At 38.8% G+C, this 19,009-nt stretch overlaps 1 protein-coding gene across 1 annotated transcript; it reads left to right on the plus strand.

The window, feature by feature from the left end:
* Positions 1 to 1,951: 1,951 nt before the first annotated feature.
* LOC101326605 (protocadherin beta-17-like) lies at positions 1,952 to 11,644 on the plus strand. Its single transcript, XM_073802607.1, has one exon. It carries the CDS (start codon positions 1,952 to 1,954, stop codon positions 4,343 to 4,345), a length of 2,394 nt encoding a protein of 797 aa, XP_073658708.1. The 3' UTR covers positions 4,346 to 11,644.
* Positions 11,645 to 19,009: the final 7,365 nt, after the last annotated feature.

A 19,009-nucleotide genomic window follows, 5' to 3' on the forward strand; every position in this document is an offset into this window, starting at 1 on the left:
AAATGCTAAAATAGCCATTCATATTTATGTGTATTTCAGTATACCACAATAGCCAATACATATTTTCTATGAATATAGACTTAACAAAATTATCAACACATTAAATTAGTTTGTGAGCTTCATATAAGAATATGCTGGCCCTTTTAAAACAACACCAAGCCAATTATAAATGCTTAATAAATATTTGCTAAATGTTATTAACATACCAATAGTGAATTTAAAAAAATAACTTTCAAGGAATTAGTAATACTAATATTCTCTTTACAATATAGTATCCTTGCCAATAAGTGAAATTATTAAATATCACTGTTTTAACTTTCCTTCTAAACAGAAAACATCCTTGTTCACCCTAATCTCTGTTACAGAATATAAAGTGCTTGAGAGTACATTTTATCTCCTTGTCTTTGTCTAACAGTTTGCAAGTTCAGAGGTATTTTTGGTAAAATCCAAATTATACTTTTCAAACTCCTCCTCCTTCTATATGTGTGATACCTGCCAAGCCCTAAGTAAGTTATGAGCAGCAGGTTACTAGCTTATGTCAGATTTTCCCTTCCAGCCCTGTGTATGCACCATTTATCTTTATTAACCACAAAATCATTTACTTTCACAGTTTAACCCATATTTGATTTTATTTTTGTTGGTTATATTTGTAGTATTTTATGAAATATCCCTCTTTACAAGGTCCCATCAAAGTCTGGCAGTGACAATTGAGTGAATATTTTCTTTTTATCCTTAATTAAAATGGAACTGGGCTTAACTAAATTATATTTAGCTGTGTTCTGTGTCCAAATAAATGAACTATCATGGCTCTTTTGTCAGGGATGATTACTGATCAATTCAATGAGTGTAGGGAACCCTTACTGTTTTGTATTACCAGATATTTCCCCTCTCCTCCTTCATTCTTCTTTGGGGGAACTGCTTCTTACTCCAACCACATGGCTTTACTTGTTGCAGTGGATTTTTTCAGTAACCCCATCTGCACAGTTCCAGAGGGTGTACACTGGGATGGGCCCTGTCCAATGCTGACAGGTCAAAACCCTTCCCTAGAAAGTATATGTTTGACTTCATTGGCTTTATTGCCTTCTTCATGTTTGCAGAAAGACATTGCCTGAATTCAGAACTTACTGATTTCCAATAAAACAAATGGGCATTTCTTCTCAACTTTAGTGAGCTATGCACACAATGAGTTTATGAAGGAAAAAAAATTCCCCAAGGTTATGTATACAGAGACTGAAAAGAAATCACATTTTTCAGAAGTTACAGGCACACTGCAATTTGACTGGGAGTAGAAACTGGATTTAAAATTTTATAACTTCTTCTAACACGATAGAACAAATTCGTATTTTTGTAATAGAATGTAAGCTCCTGAGAGCAAGAATTTTTGTGTTTAATTTACCGCTTTATCCTGAGAAGCTAGAAAAATTCCTGCACAGAGAAATACTTATTAAATAAATAAATAAAATTATCTTGAGCCCAGTTTTGTCTACTGAACTTGTACCTTTATAGAGAAGATGAATATATAGATAAATAGGTATTACTTTGCTCTCACAACTGTTGTTAGATACTTGAACAAAACTGCATCACAGGTGAGGGGGAAAGGAGTTTATAACACTCTATGACCCAAAAGGTGTTCAATGCAGTTTAGCTATTATTACGTTACTCTTTGAAATAAAGACTACCTGAAGTTGTGAAGCAGAACGCTTGGTGGCGCTGCAGGTTAAGAGAGTGAAAAACTGTCGCTGCATGCTCCCAGACTCCATAAAAACCGATCCGTTTCTGGCAGCTCACAAAGGAAACATTCACACTGATGGGTAAAGAAGATTTCAGAGAGGCAGCTATCCCCCTGTCAACGTTAAGAGCTAACTCAAGATTACTGAACCAAGATAGCAGAGTTGGCTGCAAAACAATTATTTTGTGATTAAATACTGCATCTTTTAGACCCGGAGGAACCATGGAGACGCCGCTACCCAAAGCGACGCAAAAAAGGCAAGTGACTGCCATTATTATTCTATTACTATTGTGGGAGGTGGGTGGTGCGGTCATTAAGTATTCCATTCTAGAAGAGAGACACAGCGGCTCATTTGTGGCCAACCTAGCAAAAGATCTGGGGTTGGGCTTAGGAGAGCTGGCCTCGCGGGGCGCCCGGATTCTTTCCAAAGGGAATAAACAGCATTTGCAGGTCGAGCACAAGAGTGGGAATTTGCTCCTAAAAGAAAAACTGGACCGGGAAGAGTTGTGCGGTGACATGGATCCATGTCTACTGCATTTCCAGGTGTTACTGAAAAACCCGGTGCAGTTTATTCAAGGTGAATTACAGCTCCAAGACGTAAATGACCATGCCCCTGAGTTCCTGGAAAATGAAATCCTACTGAAAATCTCAGAAAGTAGCCATACAGGAACCGCATTTCCTTTGAAAATAGCTCAAGATTTAGATGTGGGCAGTAACACAGTTCAGAACTACACAATTAGCACCAACTTCCATTTCCACCTTTTCACTCGAAATCGCAGCGACGGCAGGAAATACCCGGAGCTGGTGCTGGCCAAAGAGCTGGACCGTGAGGAGCAGCCAGAGCTCAGGTTAACCCTCACGGCGCTGGATGGTGGGTCACCGCCAAAGACTGGGACTTCCCAGGTTCTCATCATGGTCCTGGACATAAATGACAACGCCCCTGAATTTGCTCAGCAGCTCTACGAGGTGCAGGTCCCAGAGAACAGCCCTATAGGCTCCCTTGTCATCACTGTCTCTGCCAGAGATTTGGATGCTGGGACCCACGGAGAGCTCTCCTACTCATTTTTCCAATCATCAAATCAAGTCATTCAGGCCTTTGAAATCAACACAGTAACGGGGGATATTCGATTAAAAAAAATGTTGGATTTTGAGGAAATTCGATCTTACCGTATGGAAATTGAGGCCTCAGACGGTGGGGGTCTTTCAGGAAAATGCACTGTAGCCATAGAAGTGACGGATGTAAACGACAACGCCCCTGAATTGACCATGTCATTACTCATGAATGATATCCCAGAAAACACCCCTGACACTGTGGTCGCTATTTTCGGAATTTCAGATCCAGACGCCGGGGACAATGGCAAAATGACGTGTTACATCCAAGACCATCTCCCATTCCTTCTGAAAATTTCTGTAGAAAATTTCTACACCTTGGTAACAGAAGGAGCGCTGGACAGAGAGAGCAGAGCCGAGTACAATATCACCATCACCGTCACAGATATGGGAACCCCCAGGCTGAAAACCGAGCACAACATAACCGTGCTGGTGTCCGACGTCAACGACAACGCCCCCGCCTTCACCCAGACCTCCTACACCCTGTCCGTCCGCGAGAACAACAGCCCCGCCCTGCACATCGGCAGCGTCCGCGCCACAGACAGAGACGCGGGCGCCAACGCCCAGGTCACTTACTCGCTGCTGCCGCCCCTCGACGCGCACGTGCCCCTGGCCTCCCTGGTGTCCATCAACCCGGACAACGGCCACCTGTTCGCCCTGAGGTCCCTGGACTACGAGGCCCTGCGGGCGTTCGAGTTCCGCGTGGGCGCCGCCGACCGCGGTTCGCCCGCGCTCAGCAGCCAGGCGCTGGTGCGCGTGCTCGTGGTGGACGACAACGACAACGCGCCCTTCGTGCTGTACCCGCTGCAGAACGCCTCGGCGCCCTGCACTGAGCTGGTGCCCAGGGCGGCCGAGGTGGGTTACCTGGTGACCAAGGTGGTGGCGGTGGACGGCGACTTGGGCCAGAACGCCTGGCTGTCGTACCAGCTGCTCAAGGCCACGGAGCCCGGCCTGTTCGGCGTGTGGGCGCACAACGGCGAGGTGCGCACGGCCCGGCTGCTGAGCGAGCGCGACGCGGCCAAGCACAGGCTGCTGGTGCTGGTCAAGGACAACGGCGAGCCGCCGCTCTCGGCCAGCGTCACGCTGCACGTGCTGCTGGTGGACGGCTTCTCGCAGCCCTACCTGCCGGCCCCGGAAGCGGAAGCGGTGGACGCGGCCCCGGCCGCTCCGCTCACCGTCTACCTGGTGGTGGCCTTGGCGTCGGTGTCGTCGCTCTTCCTCTTTTCGGTGCTGGTGTTCGTCGCGGTGTGGCTGTGCAGGAGGGGCGGGGCGGCCTCGGTGGGTCGCTGCTCGGTGCCCGAGGGCCCCTTTCCGGACCACCTACTGGGCGTCAGCGGCACGGGGACCCTGTCCCAGAGCTACCAGTACGAGGTGTGTCTGACGGGAGGCTCCGGGACCAGGGAGTTCAAGTGTCTGAAACCTCTTGTCCCCAACATCATGGGTGAAGGGGTTGGTACGGACACCGAGGAAAACTCGAACTTTAGAAACCATTTGGGGTTCAATTAAGAATCTCACTTGACGTGATAAATGATCATATTCACTAATGTATTAATTTCCAACCCTTTCATTCACATAGAGCTTACATATTCACTCATTCGTAAGTTTTGTCATATTTATAGTTTGAAGTATTTTACATTCAGAATCTCTAGGTGTTTTTTATTGTTGCTGTCTTTTTTTTTTTTTAAGCCCTTCACATTTTGCATGTGAGATGAGACATTAAATGGTGAAATGGTCTCAGTTTTTTGGTGGTCAGATTTTCGGAAGTCACAAATGTTTTCAGATTCCTGATATTTGAGCTTGTTCGTTGATTTCTCGTTATGACTAAGAGAATTATGTCTTACGATTATCATAGCATGTCAGGCTATTGTAAATGATGGCTTTTAGGTTTAAAAATAATTTTCACCTATGCAAAAAATTTTGTGACCTCGAATATCGCTGGATTTCTGTAGTGTTGTTTTGAAAACACTATTGTCTTTCCTCAAATGAACTAATATTTTATCTGGATGTTTTCTGAGTATTCTCTTTTACAAAATTGATATTATTTAGACCGTCTGCCATAATTTAAAAGGACTTAATCCCAGTTAAATAGAAAAAATGTTGGTAGAGTTATGATTTCTTTTTCATAATAAATGGTTTTTAGTATGCAAATAATGATTTTCATTCTTTTAAAATAATATGTAGTCACATGATTCAAACATATTCAATAAGACCAAAAGAGAAAGTGAATTAACACCATGATTCTCCCATTCATGAATAATTATCAATGTCATCATCATTCTAAAATATTTCTATGATGCTTATAAGTTACTAGCTGGATGGAAATAATTTTATAAAACGAATCTGTAAGAAACTGCTTCTTTATAATTAAAACCATCAGATTTTACTGAAATATAATAAAAATAATATGAAACTACAGAACTTGGTTAAGCTTAAGTAAATATTCCCTATAAGGTTAACAAACAGGAGTATGGTGCATATTAAGATATTAGCAATAATCACTTCCTCCTCTCCTCACCTTACTTTATACTTTTGTTATATGTAGTTACCTTAACAATGTTTATAACACTTACAATGTGTTTTAAAAGGATAATCTTCATAATTGTTTAGACATTTTATGTTTCAAATATTTAAGTCGTCAAATAACGCTACTTTTTTCAAGCTTATTCAAGTCTGTCCAGAGGTAACAACTTTTGAACCTTTTGTTTTTTTCCCCCATTATATTTGCCTCCATATTTCTAAATAATATGTTTACAAAATGCTTTTTCTCAAATTTAAGTTTTAGATATTATCCATTTACTTCCAAAGGGCACACACACAAACTTGCACATTTCTTCTACCCCATCCTCTCTCATACCTGTATCATTATTCTGTTTAAATAGTGTTTAAATAATTATGACTATGTAAATATCACTTAGACCCAAACCTCATATTGCTCTAAGATTTTGTTTCTATTTCTTTACTCTTAAGTTAATAATTGCCTCATTTTCCACTTTACTTTAAAACCCTTAGAAGAAAACATAGGTGTAAATTTTTCTATGTACATATTTTAAAGTTATCCCCATACTTTCTAAAGTCTAAAGCTCCTCATTGTATTATTAAGCCCATAAAGAAAACCTCTCAGTTCCATTATTTTTTCTTGGAGCTATTGTGGAGCCACCCAGACTCCTGCTCAATTGTACACTATTTTCTCTCTAGACCTACTCCACAAATGGCAGTTTGGGGTTTGCTATACCCTTCATCCTGGAAATTTCTTTTCTCTCTCTCATGTGTTTGATTTCATTTTCTGCATTTATTATGTCTTCCTCTTTATTGGTTTACCCCCCTAAATTCCTGAAAAATATTTGGTGACAAATTTATTCAGAACTTGAACATCTGAAAATTTTGGATGCTATAAAATCAAATGTTGATTTGTTGATTTTGTTGGATGTGGAATTATAGGTGAGGAATTATTTGCTACTAGTATTTTGAAGGCATTGCTTCATTGTCTTCTAATCTCCAATGTTGAGATATTCAACATTCTGATTACCCATTTTTTCTGAGACCTATTTTTTTCCTAGATCCCTGGTTCTCAACTGGGGGCAAATTTGCCACCCAGCAACATCTGGTAATGTGTGGAAACGTTTTTGATTGTCACAAGTGGAGGAGATGGTGCTAGTGGCATCTGGTGGGTAGAGGCCAGGGATGCTGCTAAACATTCTACAATGCACTGGACAGCCCCCTGCCCACAAAGAAGTATATGGCCCCAAATGCCAATAGTGTTGTAGCTGAGAAACCTCGCTCAAGATGAAATTAGGTCATATATTATCTCCATTGTTGTAGAATTTCTTAATTATGTGTCATAGTGTAAGAATTTTGTTGTTTATTGTGATAAATTTGACAAGATTTGTCAATCTTGTGTAATGTGTTCTTTAGACTAAGACAGGATTTGGGATTTGTGTGTGTGTGTGTGTGTGTAATTTAAAAAATGATTTCCTCTATTCAGTGTTCTTTGTTTTCTTATTCTGTAACTCTTGTTAGTTGTATAGTGACCTCCTTGGTTGATATTTAATTTTTCTTAACATTTCTCTATTTACTATTTTTGTCTTTATTTCCCTGGATTCTAATAGATTTTCTCAACCTATTTTTTAACACTTCTGATTGAGTTTTAAGCTTTTGCTAGTATAGGTTTCCTCTCAAAAAGCTCTCTTGTTCTCTGAAGGTTCTTTCTATAGCTTTTTAGCTTTTAATTTTTAAATTGAGATGTGATTTACATACCCTAACAGTCACATTTTAAAGCTGTTCAGTGGTTTTTAGCATATTCAAACAGTTGTACAATCATTACTGCTGTCTAATTCCAGAACATTTTCATCACCCTGAAAAGAAACCTGGTTCCCATTAGTGGTTGGTTACTTTCCCTTCTCTCCTCCCTCTAGCCTTCGGCAACCACTTATCAACTTTATGTCTCTATGGATTTGTCTGTTCTGGACATTTTATATAAATGGAATCATACAACATGTAGCCTTTTGGGTCTGTCTTCATTCACTTAGCATGTTTCCAAGGTTCATCCATGTCATGGCACATATCAATACTTCATTCCTTTTTATGGCCAAATAATATTAATGTGGTATTGATGTACCACATTTTATCAGCTGATGGACGTTTGGGTTTGTTTCCACTTTTTCACTATTATGAATAATGCTGCTGTGAACATTCATGTACAAGTTTTTATGTGGATGTATGTTTTTGATCCTCTTGGGCATATACCCAGAATTAGAATTGCTAGGTCATAAATACAGTTACTCTGTTTAACTTCTTAAGAAATGTCAAACTGTTTTCCAAAGTAACTGTACCATTTAACATTCCCATTGACAGTGTAGGAGGGTTCCAGTTTCTCCTCACCAACACTTGTTATTTACTTTTTGATTATAGCTATCCTAGATGGTGTGAAGTAGTATCTCATTGTGGTTTGGTTTGCATTTCCCAGATGGCAAATGATGTTGAGCATCTTTTCATTTGCTTATTGACCATCTGAATACCTTCTTTGGAGAAATATCCACTCAAATGCTTTGCACATTTAAAAATAGGATTTTGGTCTTTTTATTGTTGAGTTGGAGTAGTTCTTTATTCTGGATACTAGACCCTTATTAGACATATGATTTACAAATATTTTCTCCTATTCTGTGGTTTGTCTTTTAAATTTATTGATAGTATCCTTTGAAGCACAAAAGATTTTTTTATTTTAATGAAACCCAATTTATTTATTTTTTCCTTTGGTTGCTTATTATGCTTTTGGTGTCATATCTAAAACATCACTGCCTAATCCAAAATCATGAAGATTTACACCTATGTTTTCTTCTAAGGGTTTTATAGTTTTAGCCCTTATACTTAGGTCTTTATCAATCAATGGCAGCCTTTTATTGTATCACAGAGGCTTGGTCTTTTCTTATACTTCTGAAGATATTAATTTTAAGGTTTTTAAAATTTTCCTTCTAATCCTAGCATTTCATTTTTCTTTAGTATTACTTTTATCCTCTCTGTCTTTGTTCTCCACTCTCATGTTAGAGACTTTCCTTTTTATGTATTATGCTGCTTGGCTGTCTGTTTTTTGTTTTTGTTCTTTTTCCATGAGACAATAAAAAGCTGATTAGGCACTGCATGTTTGGGTGGGACTAGTTGAGTGGTGGATCTCACCTTAGGATAATTAAATAGGAAAAAACATTTTGCTTGGGGACCAAAAGTTAATATCTGTAAATCTCTTCTCTTGGACCTATGTTGTTTTCCAGAGAAGAATTCAGTAAGAATGGGAGTAGTGGTGGAAGGTATTATAAGGAAGGCACTCAGCGCTCTGAGAGCTCGTTGGTTGGAAATGGGGTCTTAATCAGTATGTAGAATTTCTTTAATACTCTTCTCAATAAGGTCTCAGCCCTACTCTCAGTTGTGCTAGTGTCCCTCAGTCCAGCCCTGTCTATATAACATCTACAAATAGTGTACCTCCCATTTCCTGCCACTAAGAGAAAAGGGAGGGCACCTTGCTTCAGTGACTGGGGAAGGAATTCTCAGATACATGTAGTCCTTGTACAGATTTTCAGCCACTGTTGTTTTCAACCTCTCCTTGGACTCTCAATATGAATCATTACTTTGGCTGGATTTGATTTTCTTATTAATCCTACCCACCTGCACCCCTACTTTCTACTCTCATTTGACAACAGAAAAAAGTAAAATCTGTCCATAACCAATTGTTTGTATACTTTGCATCTTCCAAAAATTTTAGTGACTTTTCTCCCCTGCTGTTTACTCTTCTATTTTTTTGTCTTCATAGGTTCATTTATGTTAAACCTTTGCTCTCTATTGTTTAAATGAAGTTTCAGGGGGGAATTGATATAAACTGGTATGCTCAAACTGGAAATGATAATGCCATCCTTACTCTCAGTTATTTTATCCCAGCTTCCCCAAAACTGAATTATTTATAGTGCATCATCTCTTGGTTTACTGGATTTCATTAGGTGTAATCCTTTAGAGAAGAGTTTATAGGTGCTGTATTTCTTGAATTATCACATGCTTGAGAAGTGTTATTTAGCTGGGTATAAAATTCTTCAGTCAACTTTCTTCAGAGATTTGTTGATACCAAATATTACATTAACCCTTTCATCAGTTTCTCAGTTCATCTATAAATTGACTGAATTTTATCCTTAAGTAGTTTTTTTCAAAATAAGCACTCATGAATGCTAATGCAATGTTTTATAAATTCTTCCCTGTTTGCTGCATTATTATCTTTGTACTTGAACATCTCGGCTAGGTATAACATTATTGAGCCATAATATCTTTCCCTCAGAACCCTGAAGACATTTCCATTGTGTTCTGGTATTAAATGTTGATAAGCAGAAGTCTGAGGCTATTTTCTTCATCTGTAGATGACTTGCTTTCTACCCTTGAAATTCATTATCTTTATCAGGTTATGTCTTAATTTTGATACTTCTGTATTATCTTCCCTGAAGCTCGGTGTACCCTTTCAATCTGTTCTGTGCAGCTTCAAGTATGTCACTTATTTACTTATATATGGTAAGTATAAATGGTTTTTAACTCTGATAGTTCCCACATCTGAAGTTTGTATGGGTCTATTTCTGCTGTATTGTTTCTTATTCTTCTCATTTATGTTGTCTGTTTGTTCGTGTGAATTATATGGTTGACTGCACCTGAAAATTTATTTGTAGGGTGTCCTCAAAGCCTTGGTTGCATGTTCCATCTTTCAAAAGTGGTTTTCATTTGTTTTAGCCAGGATAGAAACACTATAAATAGGGGACCATCACAAACCAAGTTATAGCTTAAGGTTTCTTGCAAGTCAACCTATGCAGATTCAAAATACAAACACACATGAGGCCCACTCTGTAGCTACAATTTCCCCCGCATGTTTTCTCTTCTCTTTCTTCTGCTCTACTTAACACCAGGGAGCCTTCTATATAATTCCCTGGAGTTGAGGGGAGGGAGCAGGTTTAGATTTTTTTGGTGTTTACACTGTGTTTATATTGTGGATGTAGCCCTGTGGGGTCCCTTAAAATGGGCAGGATCTTCATATAATATGCTGCACCTCTGGCTGGCCCTGAGACTTGATTTGTATTTCTTTGATCTCACATCGCTTCTAATCAAAGCCCAAGGGAAAATGTTTTCACATGCCCTGAAAGAATTAGAAGTTTTGTTGTTTTGATATACTGTTTACCCTTCTATTACAGGCTTCCATCAAAAATTAGGCTATTGGGCTTCCCTGATGGTGCAGTAGTTGAGAGTCCGCCTGCCGATGCAGGGGACACGGCTTCGTGCCCCGGTCCGGGAAGATCCCACATGCCGCGGAGCGGCTGGGCCCGTGAGCCATGGCCGCTGAGCCTGTGCATGTGGAGCCTGTGCTCCACAATGGGAGAGGCCACAACAGTGAGAGGCCCGCGTACCGCAAAAAAAAAAAAAAAAAAAAAAAAAAAATTAGGCTATTTTCACCTCTTTAATATTTTAAGGTGATTTATTTTATTTTATTTTATTTTTTGGCTGGACCATGGGGCTTTCTGGATCTTAGTTCCCCAACCAGGGATCCAACCCAGGCCCCTGGCAGTGGAAGTGCAGCGTCCTAACCATTGGACCACCAGGGAATTCCCTAAAGTGATTTTTAAAAAGTCTTGTCCATCACTTTTTATTGTTTTCCACATGAGGTTCATCTGAATTTTCATCAGTTTCAGAAATAAAAAGCTCTGCCTAATGTCTTTTCAATTTGAAGATTCAATTTTGCCATAATTTCAATGACATATTAGGCTATTTTTTCTTTGAATCCATTGAATATAATGTTCCATTCATTGGGTATTCTGCCCAGTCAAATCAATGATCTCCCTTCCCTATTAAATTATAAGCTCCTCATGGAGAGAGCTGTTTTTCTACTGTGTTTAGAAAAATACATACTGAAGTAATTATGGATGAATGAGTATTGAATAAATTAATGAATAAATTTCAATCTGTTATTTTATTGTCTGGCTTTATAAACTTAAAAACTATAACAAGGGCTTCCCTGGTGGCACAGTGGTTAAGAATCCGCCTGCCAATGCAAGGGACACAGGTTCAAGCCCTGGCCCGGGAAGATCCCACATGCCACGGGGCAACTAAGCCTGTGCGCCACAACTACTGAGCCTGAGCTCTAGAGCCTGCAAGCCACAACTACTGAGCCCACGTGCCACAACTACTGAAGCCTGCACACCTAGAGCCCATGCTCTGCAACAAGAGAAGCCATGACAATGAGAAGCCCGTGCACCGCAATGAAGAATAGCCCCCGCTCACCGCAAATAGAGAAAGCCCGCACCCAGCAACGAAGACCCAACACAGCCAAAAATAAAAAAAATTAATTTATTTTTAAAAAACTAACAAAATATTTTATTTATAAAATGCTTATATACTATTTACACTATTTGATACTTGCTTCATTCACCTAATTATGTATCATTTAGGATATGTGAGCCAAGGACTTCCCTGGTGGTCCAGCGGTTAAGACCCCATCTTTCCACTGGAGGGGGCACGGGTTCCATCCCTGGCCGGGGGGAACTGAGATCCCACATGCTGAGTGGTGTGGCCAAAAAGAAAAAAACAATGTGAGCCAGTTATCATCTTTTAAAATGTATGTGATGTTGAGCCCTTTTCTTATTTATCCACAGATAATTAAATTTTAAAAGTGATTTTTATCTACCATGTTGCCTGTGAGGGGCGAAAGAAAGTGTTTATGGCTCACTTTTAGACCATGCTCTGTTTTGTAAAAATATACACATTAAATTTATTAAAATTTTCATCCTTAGTCTCTCAGGAGTGCACCCATAATTTTTCATTCTTCCCTATTCTTAAACCAAGACATGTTAGCTTAAGAGAATAGTGCCTTAACTGCTTAATGAGTTTATATTTTACATCTTTTCCTTTACAAACTCTAATTGAGAAGCTCCTATTCCTTATAATTCAAGTGAAGGTATAAAACTGAATTATTCAGAGTTCAAGACAAAAACAAAAAAACAGAAACCATTCTACGTACATCTAACTAAAGGAAAAAAAAGAAATTTTATAGAGGGAATTAGTTGCTTACAAAATCAGAAGAACTGGACAAGCAGAAGCGAGAATCAACACTGAACTACTGGTTTTGAAGGCATACTACCATTGTTGCCATCGAGAAATTAGGAAGCTGCTGCTGCTGCTACTACCCAAACTGCTACTCCCACAACGGCCTCTCCTCTCCCACCTCCAAAATTGGTGACTACACAGTGGAACATAGAGTCTGGCTGCCGCAATGGCCTCCAGTTCCCCATGAAACTGATGGCTAGACACAGAAATGCTGACTTGGCTGCAAGCACTCACATCTTTCTGACCTGCTGGTCAGCAGCAATGACAACGTGAAGATGACCTTTGCCTGTCTTCAAAGGCTCATGTGAAGGCATCTCACTGGTAAAATCTAATTTACATCCAGAATAATAATTCAAAGGAGTCTGTAAAATGGAGTTTTAAGCTTTGCAGACCCTAAAATTTTTTAAAGTTAATAAAAAGAAGTAGGAATGGATGACAGGTGCCAATAGCACACTAGGGAAGCATCACTGGTTCAAAGGATCTTGTCCCAGAAATTGAATTTAGTACTTAATTGCTTTGAGGGCTAAACTTTCAGTGGAACAAGAATTTTTTGACTGCAAAACACACCACCAGGACTTCCCTGGTAGTGCAGTGCTTGAGACTCTGCCTGCCAATGCAGGGGACACGGGTTTGAGCCCTGGTCCGGGAAGATCCCACATGCCGTGGAGCAACTAAGCCCATAAGCCACAACTACTGAGCCTGTGTGCCGCAACTACTGAAGCCTGCATGCCTAGAGCCTGTGCTCTGCAACAAGAGAAGCCACCAGGATGAGAAGCCCACACACCGCAACAAAGAGTAGTCCCCACTCACTGCAACTAGAGAAAGCCCGCGCACAGCAACGAAGACCCAACACAGCCAAAAATAAATAAATAAAATAAATAAATTTTTAAAATAAATAAATAAATTTTTAAAATAAATAAATAAAACACACCACCAATATGGAGAAATACAATCATATGCTCCTCTAAAAACCAATCCAATCAGGCAATTTATTTGATCCTATCTCCTCCTAGTGGGTAGTGGGGGCTACAGCTGTGATCTGAGTGGGTATGGCATAGACTACTAATTTCACCCAAATATATGTTCTCTCATTATTTATTATTAACAGACTTCTCATTTTTAGCTGCCCATGTGGATATGTGGGCTATAGATTATACTTTCCAACTTCTGTTGTGGCTGGGTATGGTCTTATAACTAAGTTATGGCTGGTGAGACATGAGCACAAGTGCCATGGAATACTTCTTAGAAGCAGCCTTTTAAAAAGGAAGGCACAGCTTTCCCTTTCTCCTATTTGCTGGTCTGAATGGCAATGTAATAGCTGGATATTAGCCAGCTGTCTTGGACTGTGAGGTAAAGGTCATGTCCTGAAGATGGTAAAGCAACAAAATGGAATGGGACTGGGTCCCAGATATCATGCAGTGCATTTCAGCCACTAGCCTTATTTTATGAGAGAAAAATAAAATTCTATTTTGTATAAGCAGTTGTTGTTAGGGTTTTTCTATTATTTCAGGCTAAAATTATATAGAACATAATTCTAGCTGATATAGTAAGCTTTTTAAATAAGTGATATTTAAGGTAAGAACCAAAGAATGAATAGAGAAAATAGTGAGACTTACATGCATTTCTTAGAAATCAAGATTTATTAGAACAAATAGGCTAAGCAAACAACTCAGGATTCAAGAAAAACAATTTTAAAAATAAAGAAAATAAAAGAAATGGAATTTTTAAATATAAAAGCATAAATTACTTAAATAGAATAAAAATCACATAGATTTGACCAATTAAACACAAGTCTATTTCTCTGAAAAATTCAAGGGTGTTTTGAGATAAATTGGTGGATTGGACATGTGCCTTTAATTTGGCTCTCTCTAAAAATGCACTAACACAAAAGTGAAGAGATATTTTCAAAAATATAAATCTATAAGTATGGAGAGAATAAGGTATAAGACAGCAGATAAAAATCTTAGTAGCTGGAAAGCAGATGGATAACTTAGTAGAACTGATAAACCAACCACCCATTCTGAAGTAGGAAAAGCTGAGAACCAATCATGGTTAGACTGCAGGATTTTCAGAAGTATTGGATATCAGAACTATCAGCCCTAGACACTCTGGAAATGATGACAGGGTGCCAAATAAGGAGAATTGTGTTAAAATTGCCTGAGAATCAGTTAAATCTCTAATGGTCAAATCACTTTCCCTGACTCCAGTCATGGAGTAACCTACTTTCCCATCCCTAGCGTAAGTCTGGAGTTTTGTTTTCTGATGACTGAAGGAAAAGAGAGTCATCATATTAGAGGGTCCACAGTCAAAACTGAGGGCAAGAGTAATATGCGTAGTGGAAATAGGTGACCATCTAAACAGTGAATGTTCATTGTTAAAATGCTATTTTAGTCACTGGGACCAATTACAAATATTTCAGTTCTCCTCCCCTCAGACACATGGTAGAATTTCAATTCTATTTCCTCTTTAAAATACATGTGGCTCATGCCGCGGAGTGGCTGGGCCCGTGAGCCATGGCCGCTGGGCCTGCGCGTGTGGAGCCTGTGCTCCACAAAGGAAGAGGCCACAACAGTGAGAGGCCCGCGTACCGCAAAAAAAAAAAAAAAAAAAAATACATGTGGCTATGTAATTTCATTTCACCATTAAAATGGGAGAAGTGAAATACATTATTTCTGGGCTGGAGCTTTTGGAGACAGTGCATGGTTTAACACATTTACTTTGCCCACTATAGTGATCATGAAAGCCTTTGTGGAGATGGGAGTCTCCAGAAGCCTGGATCCCTCACTGACAGCTATGAGGAGGGTCCCATGCTGAACTGTATGGGACATGTAGTGCAAGAAAGAAATCAACCTTCATAGTGTTAAATCACTTAGATTTGGAGTAACTGTTTAGTACTGAAGCATAACCTAACCTATCCTGAATAATGCAGGCCTACACTCCACTTCCGCTATTCAATCCTTTACCTTTTCAATCCATACCTTTTTCTCCTGGGTAGGAGATTTTTAAAGAGTTGGGGAATCTGACCAGTCGAAGTGAAAAGACCTAATCACACTGACACTGAGGTTTCTCCAACAACAAGAGCTCCCAGTTCACCTTAGAGTAATAATCAGAATGGACAAGCCCTGATAACATGCTCAAAACTATTACTGAGCTCTTTAGTCTCCCAAACTAAATCAAGAACAGACACCTGAATGAGACTCCTAAAGAAAGTTTCTAAGAAGAAATATAGAAATAAAAACAAAGCAATATGGTGTAAGGAATAGATCTTAATTTTATCTTTTTCCAAATAGTTATATAATTGATAAAAAACTTTATTAAAACCCTTTTCTCAATGGAAAAAAAAGAAATAAAAACAAAGCAAAGCAAAAAAAATAGGGTAAACTGGAGAAAATAGAAAATTTCTAAGAGCAGGAGGAAATTAGTTTCCTAGATGAAACTGCTTACCAATTGTCCTGTACAATGGATGAAAATAAACTCAAAGACACATCAGTGTTTAATTTTCAAATGTTTGGGACAATGACAATATACTACAAGAAGAACTAAAAATACAGGTCTCAAAAAGAAGATATAAAATAAAATTCACTTTAGACTTCTTAACAAACACGTTGGTTTAGAGCTCATGGACAAAATATTTTAAAATTCTGAAGAAAAATTATTTCTAACCTAAAACTCTATAATCAGTCAAACTTACAATCAAGTTTGAGAGTAAAATAAAGATAATTTAATACACTCAAGGTCACAACAAAATTTACCTCTCATACACTGTTCTCTGGAAACTACTAGAAGATATCTATCAAAATGTGAGCATAATCTAGGAGAGAGGAAGTAAGAAGAAAGCAAAAAGAGATGATCCAAAGCAGAACAAGTGAGGGACTTCCCTGGTGGTCCAGTGGTTAAGACTCCATGCTCCCAGTGCAGGGAGCCCACGTTCGATCCCTGGTCAGGGAACTAGATCCCACATGCCACAACTAAGAGCCCGCATGCTGCAACTAAAGATCCCACATGCCGCAATGAAGATCCTACGTGCCACAACTAAGACACGGTGCTGCCAAATAAATAAATATTAAAACAAAACAAAACAAACAAACAAAAACCAAAGCAGAACAAGTAAAATGAATCTCCACATGATGTTGAAGGATGATCCCAGGATGACACTTGTCTCCAGTATAGTGAACAACTAGTCCAGTTTGGAGCTGTATGACTCAAGAGACAGGCATTTCAAAGGATATCATCAGCAAGTCCCCTGACATATCTTCAATCAGATGAAACTCTTGGAGGCTGTGATCTCTTAAAGCTATAGAATAAACCAAAAAAGAGGAAGAATAAAATCCTTGAAATAGGAAACCCAATCAGAATAAAAGGCAAAGGGAATTCCAAGAATGACAGCAAAGGAAAGTTCCAGGATGAGACCTATGCAGCAGATGTAGGGAGCAACCACTCAATTTTAAGGAGAATTGATATCTCAGGAGACATGGGAATGACCATGTGGAAAATTGTATTGAGAGGAATTGGAAGTGTGAGAAGAATAGGTGACACATATCTAAAGAAAACCAAGCAAATGAAAAGGCAAGGCAATCATTAACTTCAAGAAAAAAAAAAGTGGGACTTCCCTGTTGATGCAGTAGTTAAGAATCTGCCTGCCAATGCAGGGGACATGGGATAAAACTGGACAGCCAAATGCAAAATAATGAAACTAGACCACTATCTTACACCATACATAAATATCAACTCAAAATGGATTAAAGACTTGAATGTAAGACCCGAAACCATAAAACTCCCAGGAGAAAACATAGGCAGTATGCTCTTTGATATTGGTCTTAATTTCTTCCCGGATATGTCTCTTCAGACAAGGGAAACAAAAATGAAAATAAACAAATGGGACTACATCAAACTAAAAAGCTTCTGCACAGCAAAGGAAACCATCAACAAAACAAAAGGACAACCTAAAGAATGGGAGAAGATATTTGCAAATCATATATCCAATAAGGAGTTAATATCCAAAATATATAAAGACTCATATAACTCAACAAAAACAAAACAACCTGATTTAAAAATGAACAGAGGATCTGAACAGAGATTTTTCCAAAGAAGACAAAGAGATGGCCAACAGCCGCATCAAAAGATATTCAACCATCCCTAATTTTAAGGAAATGCAAATCAAAACCACAGTGAGATATCATCTCACACCCAATAGAATGGCTATTATCAAAAAGGCAAGAAATAACAAATGTTGGAGAGGATATGGAGAAAAGGGAATCCTCATGTACTGTTGGTGGGAATGTAATTTGTGCAGCCACTATGGAAAACAGTATGGAGATTCCTCAAAAAACTAAGAATAGAACTACCATATGATGCAACTATTCCACTTCTGGATATTTACCTAAAGAAAATGAAAACACTAATTTAAAAAGATATATTCACCCCATGTTCATTGCAGCATTATTCAAAATAGCAAAGATATGGAAACAACCTAAGTGCCCATTGACAGATAAATGGATAAAGAAGATGTGACACACACGCATACAATGGAATACTACTCAGCACAAAAAAGATGAAATCTTGCCATCTGCTACAACATGGATGGACCCTGAAGATATTATCCTAAGTGAAATAAGTCAGAAGGAGAAAGACAAATACTGTATGATTTCACTCATATGTGAAATATAAAAAACCAAAAAAACAAAATAAACTAACAAACCAAACCAAACAAAAACAAACATATAGATATAGAGAACAGAGTAAGTGGGACTTCCCTGGCAGTCCAATGGTTCAGACTCTGCCCTTCCAATGCAGGGGGTGTGGGTTTGATCCCTGGTCGGGGAACTAAGATCCCACATGCCACGTGGCGTGGCAAAAAAAAAAATTTTTTAATTACAAAAAAATATAGAGAACAGAGTAGTGGCCGCCAGAGAAGAGGTGTAGGGGTAGGATGAAATGTGTAAAGGGGGTCAACTGTGTAGTTGAAAACTAAACTTTTGGTGGTGAACACATCATAGTGTATACAGAAGTCAAAATGTAATGTACACGTGGAACTTAAATAAGGTTATAAACCAATGTTACCTCAAAAAAAAAAAGTCTCCTATTGGTAAGGGAACTAGGAAAATGAGGAGGGAAAGTGCAGAAAACTACTGTATTTTCTTATAAACCTTTTAGTGCTATTTGATTTTGAATCAAGGTCAAAGATTATTTGAAAAAAGTGTATTTTAAAAGATCAGTATAATAGAGATCTTGCAAGTCTCCTCAAGGATAAAAAGGAGGGGACTTCCCTGGTGGTCCAGTGGTTAAGACTTCACGATCCCGATGCAGGGGGCCCAGGTTCGATCCCTGGTCAGGGAACTAGATCCCGCATGCCACAGCTAAAGATACCGTGTGCCACAACTAAGACCCAGTGCAGCCAAATAATAATAAAATTTTTTAAATGTCCTATACTGCCAAAAACAAAAAAAAAGAATAAAAACGAGATAAAGTACTAAATATTACTAATAAGAATAGAATTATAACTAGAGATAAATAATGCAATGAAAACATAATACCAAAATGTTTGTAAATCGAAAACAT

Source organism: Tursiops truncatus, chromosome 3 (genome assembly GCF_011762595.2).
Source record: "Tursiops truncatus isolate mTurTru1 chromosome 3, mTurTru1.mat.Y, whole genome shotgun sequence".
NCBI classification, from domain to species: domain Eukaryota; kingdom Metazoa; phylum Chordata; class Mammalia; order Artiodactyla; family Delphinidae; genus Tursiops; species Tursiops truncatus.